The 13,248-nt window shown below is 35.8% G+C and overlaps 1 protein-coding gene across 2 annotated transcripts; it reads right to left on the minus strand.

Moving 5' to 3' along the window:
* Positions 1 to 5,319: 5,319 nt before the first annotated feature.
* On the minus strand, positions 5,320 to 12,953 carry LOC145579085 (uncharacterized). Of its 2 annotated transcripts, none has more exons than XM_081636364.1 (5): positions 12,450 to 12,953; positions 7,831 to 7,973; positions 7,240 to 7,424; positions 5,612 to 5,719; positions 5,320 to 5,541 (listed from the first exon to the last, which is right to left on the minus strand). In XM_081636364.1, exons 1-5 carry the CDS (start codon positions 12,936 to 12,938, stop codon positions 5,387 to 5,389), a joined length of 1,080 nt encoding a protein of 359 aa, XP_081492490.1. In that variant the 5' UTR covers positions 12,939 to 12,953; the 3' UTR covers positions 5,320 to 5,386. The 2 variants fall into 2 exon arrangements, with proteins under 2 accessions (XP_081492490.1, XP_081492488.1); XM_081636362.1 differs by having other exon boundaries at positions 5,327 to 5,541; positions 5,612 to 5,725.
* Between the last annotated feature and the right edge of the window lie 295 nt (positions 12,954 to 13,248).

The following is a 13,248-nucleotide window of genomic DNA, read 5'->3' on the forward strand; positions in this document are numbered from 1 at the left end:
GCAACACTTCCCTAAAATGGAAATGTCAAAATACTTGCAACACACTATAAATGGAAAGTTTTTTGGGAAAAAGTTGTACAATTTCTCTTATTTAAAGCATATGACCCACTAAATTATACTCCAAAAAATCTCACCTCATATTATTTTATTTTACATATGCTTAATTGATAAAACAAACTACGGATCAAGTTTGCTGAGCTACTCACAGGAGCTTTATTAACTCTAATGTTACAAAGATTACAAAAGCTAATACAACTTAAACACAACTTCCTTGCAAGTAAATGCCGACTTGAATATTCAAGTGATTGCCCTAGAACATGCTGTTGGAGCTAGAAACCACATTTGGCCTTTAATTTGTTGGTTGTGTAACCCAATTTTTGTTGAGATTGGGAGTACGTAGAACGTAAAAGCGGAACACACACAATTGCCGGTGTACCTAAACTCGAGCTCAACAAGACATAGACAGTCTTGTATACTAGGTAAAAAGGGAAGGAAAGTAAGACAAACAAGGCTTAACAACACAATATGAGTCACTTTTACAAGTGACTCGATACCTTTAACTGTGGGTATCTTTGTCCTCTTCTCAAAGGAATAGACCATTACCATACTAAAAAACCTTAAAAGGAACTTAAAGAGGCCCCCATATTGGAGAGCAGTGTTAAGATAAAGGTTTTTCAAAGCAACAGATTAAAATTCATCGCTAAGCTGAAACGGAGATTAACAAGTGATAACCTACCAATACTCAGATGACCGGACAAGTCAAAAGAAGTAACAAAATAAAAAACACAAGCTAAGACCAACCTTAAGAACCAATATGGACCACAGACAAGGACCATTCCCGGCACTACCCAAACCCGAAAACCAAGCCATCAAAAGAGAGGATTAACACACCCCCTCAGCCTTCCAAACATCATGTAAAGCCACACGACTAAACACATGTTTACCCAAAAACAACAACAATAGCATCGAAGAACAACACCGTCTCGGCAAAGAACCTAAAAAGTAAGGAAGCCACTAACTATACACACTAGCAAACTTATAACCACAATTAAAACTAAAGAGAACCAAACCAACAAGCAAAGGCAAGAATTAAATCAAAACCAAAATAGAGATTTCGAAGCAAAACACAAGAGATCAACAAAACCCTAACCCTAACTTTACCAAACACCCATCACGATTACCTTTTTTCCGGCGATCCCCTGACAGTGGCGTTAGAGCTAGCCCAAGACCCCTAAAACTACTACTACATCCCTGAACAACCAGTTTTGTAAACCTGGTCTTCCTTCTTGGCGGTAAGAACTTGCAACTAATCAAGACCTTTGAAATCTCCCTGCCACCCAAAAGAAAACACACCCCAACTCAAGAAGCGGCCGCCAGAGAAGATGGTATTATACCCTGAGGTAGGGTGGTTTTAAAATACCCGACTCGTTGACCCGCTGTAAAGAGGGTGTGCCCATCGTAGGAGATCCTTATCCTCTATGCCCATGGCCCTTTAAAAGTCTAGGAATTTACACTTTTTAGGGTGTATTAGGATTTGAATTCCTGAACGTTTGGAAGACCTTAAATTAGAGTTGATTCTATCATTACGCTTTTTTGTAAGAAACTAGAAAGGAGTCGCTAATGAGTTTTAGGAAAACTAATAACCTCATTTATGCCTTTCTCCCAAGTAGAATTCAAGGGATATTTAGCATGAATCATAAGTTTACCCCATGCCCAAATTGATCTACTTGTACCAGAAATGAGTTCAGGAGCAAGGATACTAAACTAACGTTCCTTTAAGGGAGGAATCACTGTTCTAGCCCCTCTACTAGCTCTTCCTTTTTCACAATATCATCACCAAACAATATATGCAACGTGATTCCTAAAAACTAAGTCAGTTGATTTTATTTACAAGCATTAAACACGTAGGAATTACATTGCAAAAGTCTTTATTCTTTTGTTATTCAAATTCCTAGAAAGAACAAGAAATAAACAATATTCGCCTTGACTTACGTGATAAAACAATAAATTAATTATTCCAATTCTAGTATTTAATTAATGCGAGAATCTACGTGAAATTAATTAATTAAAAGTTTTTTTAAAGTGATCAAATAACACTAATTAATAAATTAAAGTTATTTAAACAATAAAAGAAAACTGATTTATCTAAGTGCTTAGGAAATTAACCATTCTTCTTTTATGCTAAATCTCCGTTTTAGATGTTTATGGATCTTCTTTCTTCTTCGTACATCCAGGGACTTCAATGGGTTCAATTAGGGTAGAAAAGTATTTGGGAAGAGAGATGAAAAGTAGTATGATAGTAAGAGAGATTAGAGATTAAAGAATTCTAGGGTTTATAATTCTGAATTTTCTGTCTTGTTTAAGGCTAAATGAAGACCCCTATTTATAGGCGTAGGAATCTAGTTTTAGAGTCGCGGCATTAGGTGGCGCATGCAACTTTCAGAGTCGCGCAGGGTGCCGCACGCATCTCAATCAACGACTTGCGCCCGCAACTCACATAGTTGCGCTCAGTGCGGATTGCCTTATATGAAAACGCATTTTTAAAACTTTCATAACATTTGATTCCAAAGTCAGATTAAGATGTGTAAGCTATCATTGGAAAGCACTGAATGTCTACTTTCCAATGCCGTTAGAATTAGGTGAAAATCTGTTATGGATCGAAAGATATGGCCGTTTGAGTCCAAGGGTGTTAGTTTTAGGGCCTGGTTTAGTATTTTGATCTTAACTTCTTCGTTTTAACTTAGAATTGGGCTTATAATACACCGTTGGAAAGGTGTTTGAAAGGGCTATCCATCTATATATTCCTTGCATGGAAATTTTATGGTTGGTTTATTTGATTAGATCGTTTTTTTAACAATGTAATATCCATTGGATCCAATCATTGCATTTGATGCATTTGGGTCCGTTGTTAATTAAAATTAAACATGTATGAGCATGTTTTAGGCCTAAATATTAATCCGATAAGGCTGTAAGATAACTTGGTCTCAAATATGGGTTTAACTTACTTTATAATGCATTTCGAAGTCCATAAACACTTCAACTTTGATCTAACATGAACGGGTTTTTGTAATATCATCGCACTTCCTGTCGAGACAGGAGGCCAAAAGTAGGTGTCTACACCCGCTGACCCGCAAAGTACTCGATGGGTTTTGTTGATTTTTTTTTTCCGATTTCGCGAGTCGTTACCCGACCCACTAAAATACCAGATTTGCTGGTTGGGTAATGGGTCGACGTTTGAGTGCAGCGGGTACCCGTTTAAATACCCGAATTTATTTGTTTTTTTTCTTGGCTGGAAACTTGCTCCCTTTACTCCTTTAGGGAATTAGGGTTACGCGAGTGTAGGCTGTAGCTGCATCTCACTCTCACATCTCTTCTATCTCCTCTCTCACTCTCAATTTCTCAAACACTCACTCTCAAATCTCAAATCTCAATTTCTCAGGTGACCACTTTCCTCCCTCTCAAGCAACCACCGTCCTCCCTCTAAGGCAACCACCGAACCTTTATAGTCCCTCACCGTCAACCGCATAAGGTTAGTCTTTGTTCGAATTTTTTCGGGTTAATTTATTTACTGATGTTTGTTTATATTTAATTTATTTTCAATTACATTTTTTAGGGTTAAATAATGATAGTTTGCTTGTTAATTCTTTAATCATAAACTGTCTTCTGAGGACTTGACGGGGGCAAAATCGAATCAAACAAACGAAGATGATGATTCTGATGATCTTCAAATCTTGGAGGTGGCTTCATCAAGGCCTCAAAAAAATAGATCGTTTAATAAATAAACACATCATTTTTTGTTTTTAATTGAAAAAGGGGGTTTTTTTTTTTAAAAAAAAAAAATTAAATTAGCAAGTTTTTAAAGCTATGTACAACAGGTTTTTTTAAATAAATATATATACATTAAAATTTCGGGTACCCAGTGAGGGTACCCGTAAAAAACGGGTACCCAAGAAGCGGGTACCTGCTTTTAGCAAGTCCGGTAATGGGCCGTCTAAATAACTACCCGCACTTTCGGGTACCCGAAATCCCCGGTACCCGGTTATGAACACCCCTACCTTGAGGAACCCTGTCCGAAAGCCTTACTTGAAAGAGGTTAAAGCTTGCTAGAACTGGAACCACATACACGAGAGAAGCAACGCTTAGAATAACGCAATTAACGAAAGGGGTTTCTCACTGGAGCTCCAACTGCGACATCGAAACCCCTGTGAGGCCCTAGGTTTTTAGTGGGAAAGTGGGTTGAGGAGAGAGAAGAAAGGTTTTGGGTTTTTATGAGAGAGAAAGTTTTGTTATATATATTTACATCCTCTCACCCCATTTTAAAGCGTACTAGGAATCTTTTAGATTAAACCCCGTGCAATGCACGGCTGTTAAATAATTCTAATAACAATAAATTTTACCAAAAATAATGGATATAAATATTATAAATAGACTTAATAGTAAAAAGTATGAAACATTGTGAAAGAAATTAATTAAATATGTAATAGTTATAATGGGCAATTTGATATTTAAGGACATTTATTTATACAAACTAAAAGTCATAATTTAATTACAATAAGTTTTTTTTAGTAAGTGGTTTTGGTGGAAAAACTTTTTATAATATTTTGCCAAGTATTCTCTAAGTTAGACTATATTATCGTGTCCATGCAAGTATGCAAGTCGAAATCTAAGTCCATTTTTTTTTTTTTTTGAGTCAATTTTGAGTTGAATCAACCGAGTTAGATTTTAACACCTCTAAATTATGCAAACATGTTGTTTTGCCATGGTTGCTCTAAGTCTTTTACTAGTACTTTTTGTTGTTCGAAAATTTTCCTTTATGAAAATCTTTGCATTTGAACAATATATTTGAGGGTGTAACTTTGAAAGAGTCGTCACCGAGTATTATTTCAAGGTAACTCAAAAACCCGTTAGATGTAAAATCCAACATGACTTCCTCTAAATGGTCAATGAACCAAAGAAACAGATCTTGGGATAATTAATCCATTCAACCCAAAGACCAAGAGAACTTGAATCAAATAAAGATACTGGATGCTTCAGAGGAATAAATTCCTATTTTTCTTTGTACACTTTCCATGGAATTTCCCCTGTTGGGTTGCTATCCACCATGACTGGTCCATGATCCTGAAGTGATTTACCTATTCCTTCGTATACTTTCCATGAAAGTCTTTAAGGGTGTTGGAAAGTTAGTATAATTCCAACTGTACACGATCAATCAACTCTCCCATGCTCAACAACCTGTTTAGGGATGCTTCAATAGAATACAATAGTTTCTTTAACTAAGCAACTTCATGATGAGATGTTATCATAAAAAGGATAAAAAAAATCTCCAATTGACGATAATTATGAGGCTAGAAATGGTCGTTACAACTTAAAATACCAGCATAAATTATCAATTATCATTGATACAATCTTCATTATCCTTCTTTACCAGAATGTAGATAACAACTCGGTGACTGCTATACTCAGGATGAAACTCCAATTGATCCACTTGACCTATCCAAAAATCTTTTATGGCAGATTCCAGGAAAAGTTCAAGAATCGCATCTGAAGAAAGAAAGATTGTTAATCTGCTGCAGACATACAGATAATATACACTGGTTAAGAAGATCTGTACCATTGCGAAGTTCCCCAGATAAGATAACTGTCGTGTGCCTGTCACAAAGCTGTTGTAAGGTAGATAACAAATCTCCAACAGCTTCTTCACTGTAGATAACATCTGAACCTAGCACTGAGATAATTTATACCATCAACAGAGGAAAGATCAATGAAATGAAAAGAATAACACCACATAAAGATATGTAGATGTTCCAGATTTATGACAATGGAAATATGGAATCAGAGATGCAGCTTGAGACAGCCAGTTGAAGGTAAGGGGAAAATAATAATCCAGGCTCAATCATAGAATAAAGTTAATAGAAAAAGAATCAGTCGATACCAGAATGAGGAAACTTTTCAAATCTAATGACAAAGAAGATCTAGACCCTAATTGCTATGGGACGTGGAAAGCATACAAAATTATCAGAACAAAGGAAGCAGAAATTAATTAAGCTCTGCCTAAATACCTTATTGCTCATCTCCCTTGAAGCAAGAAGCGACAAGCAACGTTAGAGCTTTGAGTTTGCTAGTTTAGACTTTAAAGAGCATCCCTTAAAAGATTACATTATGGTCAATCTACAACAAGACCAATACAGTAATGAGATACAGATATCAAATCAAGGTTTATCTCCTATGGTTGTGCTTACTATATCAATTTAAAAGGTAGCATTTCAAGGCTAGTTTGAATAGCTTTGGCATATTAATCAAATAAAGTATAAAAACCTTTAGATAAAGAAGTTAGGATATCTAACAGTGATCCAGGGAAAAGAGCAATCATATCACCAGCTGATCCAGATGAAGGCCCATCTTTTGCTGTATTAATGTTCATGTTGCCTTTTATAAATCAATCAATCAATCAATCAAAGCCTTAATCCCAAAAGTGGGGTCGGCTAACATGAACCAAATTTGATTATTCCGTGTAGTCATCAACATAAATCTTTCTCCTCCATCCCTTACGATCCAAAACTTCATCCTCACGTAAATCCATGCACTTCATATCCTTCCTCACTCCTTCCAACCAAGTCATCTTTGGTCTCCCTCTTCCTCGTTTAATCCCTCCATGGTCCCACTCTTCCACTCTTCCACTGTTCATGTTGCCTTTTATAAAATATCAAAATTTAGAAAAGTTGAAAAACACTGCCATAAGCATTTCAAGTCAGCTAGCTTGCTTGGTAAGTCAGAATTGCATAAAAAAATACTCAGTAAGTTATTCATGTTTGAAGCGAGAAGTATGACAAGTCTCAACAGCTTTGGCACATTACTTCTCTTGTTTATGAAAAAAGAAAGCTAATATTCCTCTTACTCATAAATGTGTAATAGACAACCAATAGAAATTTAGCTATGTCATATTTAATACTTTTTGTCCTGTCCCTTATTTATCTTCTTAATGGAAAAAAGAAAGCAAGTATTCATTTTATTTTAAAGCAAGATTTGAAGGGAAGCAAAGGTCATTGTATTTCCTGTAACTGTAATGCATGTATATAGAAAAAGCCAATCAGCCAAACTCAGTTAAATTTAAATGGAGTATAAACTTTGATTTGTTGTAAACAGAAGAAAATGCAACTAGTGCATGATTATAAGACATGTAAAATAAGACAAGCAACCCTATAAAAAATTTATAGCAAAAAGATTGTGGCAAAAGCTTACCATAATTTGGCAATGGATCAAGTATATCAGGATCAGGATCTTCTCCCCAGATGAGTTCGCTGACCATTCCCGAGCCCAATATGTCACTAGAATTTAAATTGGTGTCAACATTCTTTTTCAACAGCCTCAGCCTATCAGGAAGATCTGTTAGCGTAACCTGTGCACCAGAAAGAGCTGCAATGCAGCTTAAAGTACACCTATTATAAGTCTAAAGCCAGTCCAAAGAATGTAGAATATTTCATGATCAATTACAGATTTAAGTCAGAAACTCAAAAGTCTTAAATATATTCTTTTTTATGACTGACATCTTAAACACACAATTACTCTTAAGTATTGGATACTGCTGGACCAGACAAGCTAGTGAACCAGAAAGCTGTTTATTTACCTCAATATCCCTTGGGTACAGGTTTAAAGCCTCTTTAAATAAGAATTATACACCTGGTTAATAACAAATAACTTTCAGCATACAAGAGCAAATCAGTATTTTTTTTTTCCCACCTTTTTTCTCTCTAGATAAAGAACAGGAGACTGATATCTAATAAATAAATATTTGAAGATAAAATAGAAACTATATGGTAAGCTGTTTTATACCCGACTAATCCACACCCAGAGCCCAACTCAACAACTTTTTTCCCCTGAAGAAGCAGCTTCTCTGAGTCCACCGCATGTTCCAAAAATTTCCCTAAAACAATACCACTATCCCACATTACTGATCCAGTCACTCCAGGTGTCATCTGCAATTATATAAGCTCAATTAAACAAAACTCACAATCATGGTTTAGCTGATCAAAGAAAGACAGCTACGAAATCACATAAAATTCAAAGCCTTTGACGTGAACAATACATCATGAGGAGAATAGAAAGTATTTCCCCTATTCTTTTTTAATTGACATGTTTCTTTTATCACGTTTGATAACGCATAAATTCAATTGTTTATATCTCTAATTATCAATAAGTAAAAATTATAAAAATTAAATACTTTGAACATACACATTGAGGCAAATTTATCAAGATTCCACATGACTATGTTTTTTTTTAATTATATATTACAAAAGTTAGTCACAATAGAATTTGGGAATACTGTCAAAAATCATAACAAGTCAACTAAAAAAGAACATTGGAAGTATATATCTAAGTAGTGTTGTTAATAAGCCGAGCGTGCTCGTGAACTATTCGAGCTTAGTGATTTCGAACTGAGTCAATAACGAAATCAACCGGAGCCACAAGCTCAAGCCGAGCTCGATTTTCAAGGCTCGATGAGCCACGAGCTCGATCCGAGCCTCGAACCCAAACTCACAAGCTTGAGTCAAGCCTACCAGTATTTGACTATTTGGGCTCGGCTCATTAACAGCCCTATATCTAACTAAAGGTAGAAAAGTAGTGCAAGTGCTAATGTGTTATAGAACAAAAATTCACAAAGAGTGATACACTCCTGCATATAAAGTCCTCTTCAATTCAGGGTATTTCACAATACTCTCCTTAAACTTGAAAGTATGTCATGTCAATACTTTGATAGTAGATATAAGAATGTTAGAGAAATAGATTAAGAGTCTTTGGAGTATTTAGATACTTTATTAAGTACAAGGTTATAATGACACATATCACTGCAATCTAGGTTACACCTAAAATGGTAAAAATGGTTATAGCAACATCAACATATATACATAAAAGATTGTCAAAAACTCAAAACCACCAGTGGGTCTAGGTGGGCTCTTTGGGTCAACTACTTCAGGATGGAGTCGAAAAGTTACAAAATTGATTATGAGATCCATTATTTGTGGAGTTCTTTGTTACATTTTTTTGTTTTTTTAATTTTATCATTCTTAAACTATACATTGAGCTATCAGTGTGTTGTTGAATTTTTTTAAGAGGCACACCCTATAGATTTCTTTTCAGCCTCACTAGTTATAGGGACATAGATACAAACTGTGTTTTTTTTTTTTTTTAAGGTTGTTATAACATATGGGGAAGACGAGGAAGAGAAGCCCACTAACAAAGCTCAAAGTGAGTTTCCATCTTAAAACCAATTAGCAATAGAAGTAAAATTCCACTTGGGTTAGAAACCAAAATATCTTTGAACTATCTTTCAATGCGGGAAAAATAATACTCACAGTTACAATTAACAATTTCTCCTTAAGTGTGAGCGTAGAATACTCTTTTTAATAAAAATAGGTTAACAACGCACCCAGGCCCTACAAATAAGGAGACACCTATAGGTGTCTAACATATGGTGCAAACCACCCAACTGAGCTCGAGTATCAATTTGTTATAGCAGATGGAGGATAGACAGTGGAGAGGAGCTCCCTAACAAAGCCCAACTTAAGGTTCCATTTTAAAATTGGTTAAGAGAGAGGTAGCCTCCTTGGGTTATAAAGTAGATTTTTTTAGTTTTTCTTTCAATATGGGCATATAATATCACCCATTTGCATTTAACAATACTTAAGAAAGTACTTGAAAAATGGTTTGAAGAATAATACATTGCCACCTGAAACTACATAGAGGTAGTCTTTGTCTCTTTGACTCTCCATTAGACCCTTCAGAATTGAAATACTTGCTATACGAAGCTAGAGATAAGAGGATTACCCTACACGATTAACTTAATTCATCATGATTCAAATTACTATAAAAAATTGCATTATTGCACTTTTTTATTTGACCTGGCTCTATCTGCTTTGTCAAAAAACCCAGTTTCTTGCCAATGGGAGATGCAATTTAAATAGTCAAGAAAACATGAATTGTATACAAAGACAATTACAAGTGTACTCCCTTGGCATTGAAATAATCTCGCATATAAAATCCTGCTGAATCCTTAGGTATGAGGTAAGTGGACATTGTGGCTATTACCTTCAGTTGAGAACGCTTTATCATTTTAAAAAATCTGTTACACTTCATGATAAACTCACAGGGGATTGTTTCTGCGTGTGACTGCGTTCATGAAAATTTATGTATTGTACAATACTTTTGAGTAGTATCACAAATGACTTTTGTCAACACGAAAACTGCCCTCTATAAGTCTATATATGAAAGACATAATAATTGTTTATTTTAGATACAAGAAACATACTCTAATAGAATTTCAACCTCCAAACACTAGACAAACCAGAATAAAATGCAGTTTACATAAGGAAAATTTGTCTAGAACAACCTTTTAAAAGGCATTTTTTTTGTCTAGGACAACCTTTTAAAATTTTCTTGGCAAAGTCAAGACCTTATTATAATTTTTTTTTTTTGCTAACGACGACCAACCCCCACTTTCAAGCATTGACCCACCGGAATCCGACGTTGATACCCCTTCACCACCAGTATGTTGTTCGTACTCCACTCGAACCACCAGCACCACAACACCACCTAAAACCCACCATCAGCGAAATCTGAAACCCCACCACCCCTAAGATTCACCATCAGCGAAATTTGAAACCCCACACCACCTAAAACCCACCATCAGCGAATCTGAAACCCCACCACCACCTAAAACCCACCACCAACGAAATCCCAAAACCCCACCAGTCCACCACCAGCAAATTCCCTAAACCTCACCATACAATCACCCTCCTTGCAGCAAATCAAAAGCACCTCACGGCAGGAATTCAACCCACCTCACTCACCCTCCCCGCAGACCGCATCAAATCTAAATCCACCACCAAAATACCAACCCTAGCTTTAGATCTGATCGATTTTCGTCGTTTTCTAATATTGCACACCCATTTCTCTCTCTTTCGTGTCGATTTGAGATCCTTAATTGAGACAAAGAAGAATGCAGCCGGTGGTGGTGGCAGCAGTAAAGAAAATGAAGAAGATTGGTGGTTATAATGGTCTGATGTCGAAGGTGTTTATGGTTGCCTTGGTGTTGGTGGTGTGGTGTCGAAGGTGATCATGGTGTTGGTGGTCTGGTGCGGTGGTTCTTATGGTGGTTAGTGATGATGGTGGTGGTCAATGATGATGGTGGTATGATGGTGGGGTGCAATTAGGGGAAATAAGGGTCACGCAAGTGAGGGTCAACGCCGGATTCCGGTGGGTCAATGCCTGAAAGTGGGGGTTGGTCGTCGTTAACCAAAAAAAAAAAAATTAATAGAGTATGACTTTGCCAAGAAAATTTTAAAAGGTTGTCCTAGACAAATTTTCCTTTATATAACACTGTATTAAAGTTCAATTAAATCTAGCAGCTTATCTATATCTATACTTAGTATTTAAAAACACAAACCACAAATTTTTCACATGACACATGTCATCACAAGTCGCTCATTACCCCATATGCCACATGTCACCTTCCTTAATATTTGTATTTAACTCTTTATGCATTATATAACTTGCAAATTCAAGTAAGAAAATAAAGTATTTCATTTCCACCATAATTAGTACACATTATATAAACATATGAATAATAATAAAAATGTCTTTTCATCTCCTAGATTTAAAATATAACTTAAACTAATCTATCGTTTCATATTCCACAATCTTCATGTATATATGGTATATCTAACCAAAATCCTTCGTCTTCTTTCACAGTTCTACTCTGACTCTTTTTTTCTTTTAAGTTTCAGCAATGAAACAATTATTTTGTATATTATATCAAAAGTTTCAACTTTTGAAAAACATACCTCTATGTGAAAATAATTAACCTAAAAAACAACCCGTGCATCGAACGGGCCAAAAGGCTAGCTCATAATTCATACATGATTTATGCCTTTATAGTTATGTATCTTTCGTTTTTCAAAACCAGTTTAAGAGAGCATAAAAGATTAAAGTCCAAGTTATTATACTAGGATCAAAATATTCAAATTGTGTCAGCCATTTCATTGTTTCTCAAATTTCATAAGATTAAACAGTGATAACCCTCTTGCTCAACTTTCATTCAAATTAAGGGACAGTACTTTTTTATTTTTAATCGAAAGGGTCAAATAACTTCATTCAATCATTCAATCAATCAATCAATCAATCAATCAATCAACGCGTTAATCCCAGAAGTTGGGTCGGCACTCAGCCACATGAAGCAAAGTGATTATACCGTATAGTCATCGGATAGTTTGATGTATGTAATTCAAGATATGTACAACTAAAACCAATTGTATAACCTTAATTGTATAACAATTCATCAAAAATGCTAAATACGCAGTTAAAATCAATCTTGAACACGAAAACCCCACAAAAATTAGTGTGATAAAGAAGCAAAAAACACGATGTAAATTAAAAAGTTGAAAAGAGAGGAGTACCAGAGAAGATGGAGACTGAAGAATGTTGATAGAATGGCCATAAGCGTCGAGACGGAGAGCAAGAGAGGACTGATGAACAAAAGCGTTGGGTTTGGAAAAGATGGGTTGTTGAAGACCCCATAAAAGCATGATTTCCGCAGATGGGTCTTCGATTAACTTCACAAATCCACCATAACACCCTAATTTTACTTTAACATCCTCCTCTTCTACTTCTGCTGCTACTGCTACTGCTTGTTCTACTGTCTGCTTGCTGCTCATGGCGTTTTCTGGGACAAATGTTAAAAGGCTGTCCTTTGGGGTAAAGCTTAACCCAGCAAATTGCTGGGGTTTGTTTTCCCAGCACAAGCAAATGCGGGGCCCACATATGTATCTTGGCGTACTCTTGCGGGACCCAGCTGTGAAACAAATACATATTGGCGCCCTTACAACAAATTTCCCCTTTTCAATTTCCCTTCCCCTTACTTTCCCTTTCCAACTAAAGTTCTCCATTAATTTTCTTCGACGAGTTCGTAGTTCTTGGACTAGCGGCGCGATATGGGTTGTTAATCTGGTGGGTTGTGGTCGGATTTCGCTAGATTTGATCCGGCATTGTCAATTGGCGGCAATAGCGGCCATTTTGGTGAGTAAAACTTGTTTGTATAATTGAAAGAATTTGATTAATTAACTTGCTTGTATAATTGAATTAGCTAAATTTGAGTAATTGTATAATTGAATTAGCTAAACTTGGCTATATAGATACTGATTTACTGATTCATTATTATCATTATTGATTTTGACATAATTTGGTCTATTTTGTTGG

This window comes from Chenopodium album, chromosome 14 (genome assembly GCF_948465745.1).
Source record: "Chenopodium album chromosome 14, dcCheAlbu1.1, whole genome shotgun sequence".
NCBI lineage: Eukaryota > Viridiplantae > Streptophyta > Magnoliopsida > Caryophyllales > Amaranthaceae > Chenopodium > Chenopodium album.

Bases quoted from the DNA above. Each gene is read 5' to 3' on its own strand.
- LOC145579085 (XM_081636362.1), bottom strand. From the start codon at position 12,938: ATGGAGAACTTTAGTTGGAAAGGGAAAGTAAGGGGAAGGGAAATTGAA. The intron at 7,425-7,830 runs GTATAAAACAGC...GTGTACTTTAAG, and splicing joins TCTGGGTGTGGATTAGTCGG to CTGCATTGCAGCTCTTTCTG. The intron at 5,542-5,611 runs GTACAGATCTTC...TTCTTTCTTCAG, and splicing joins ATCTGGGGAACTTCGCAATG to ATGCGATTCTTGAACTTTTC.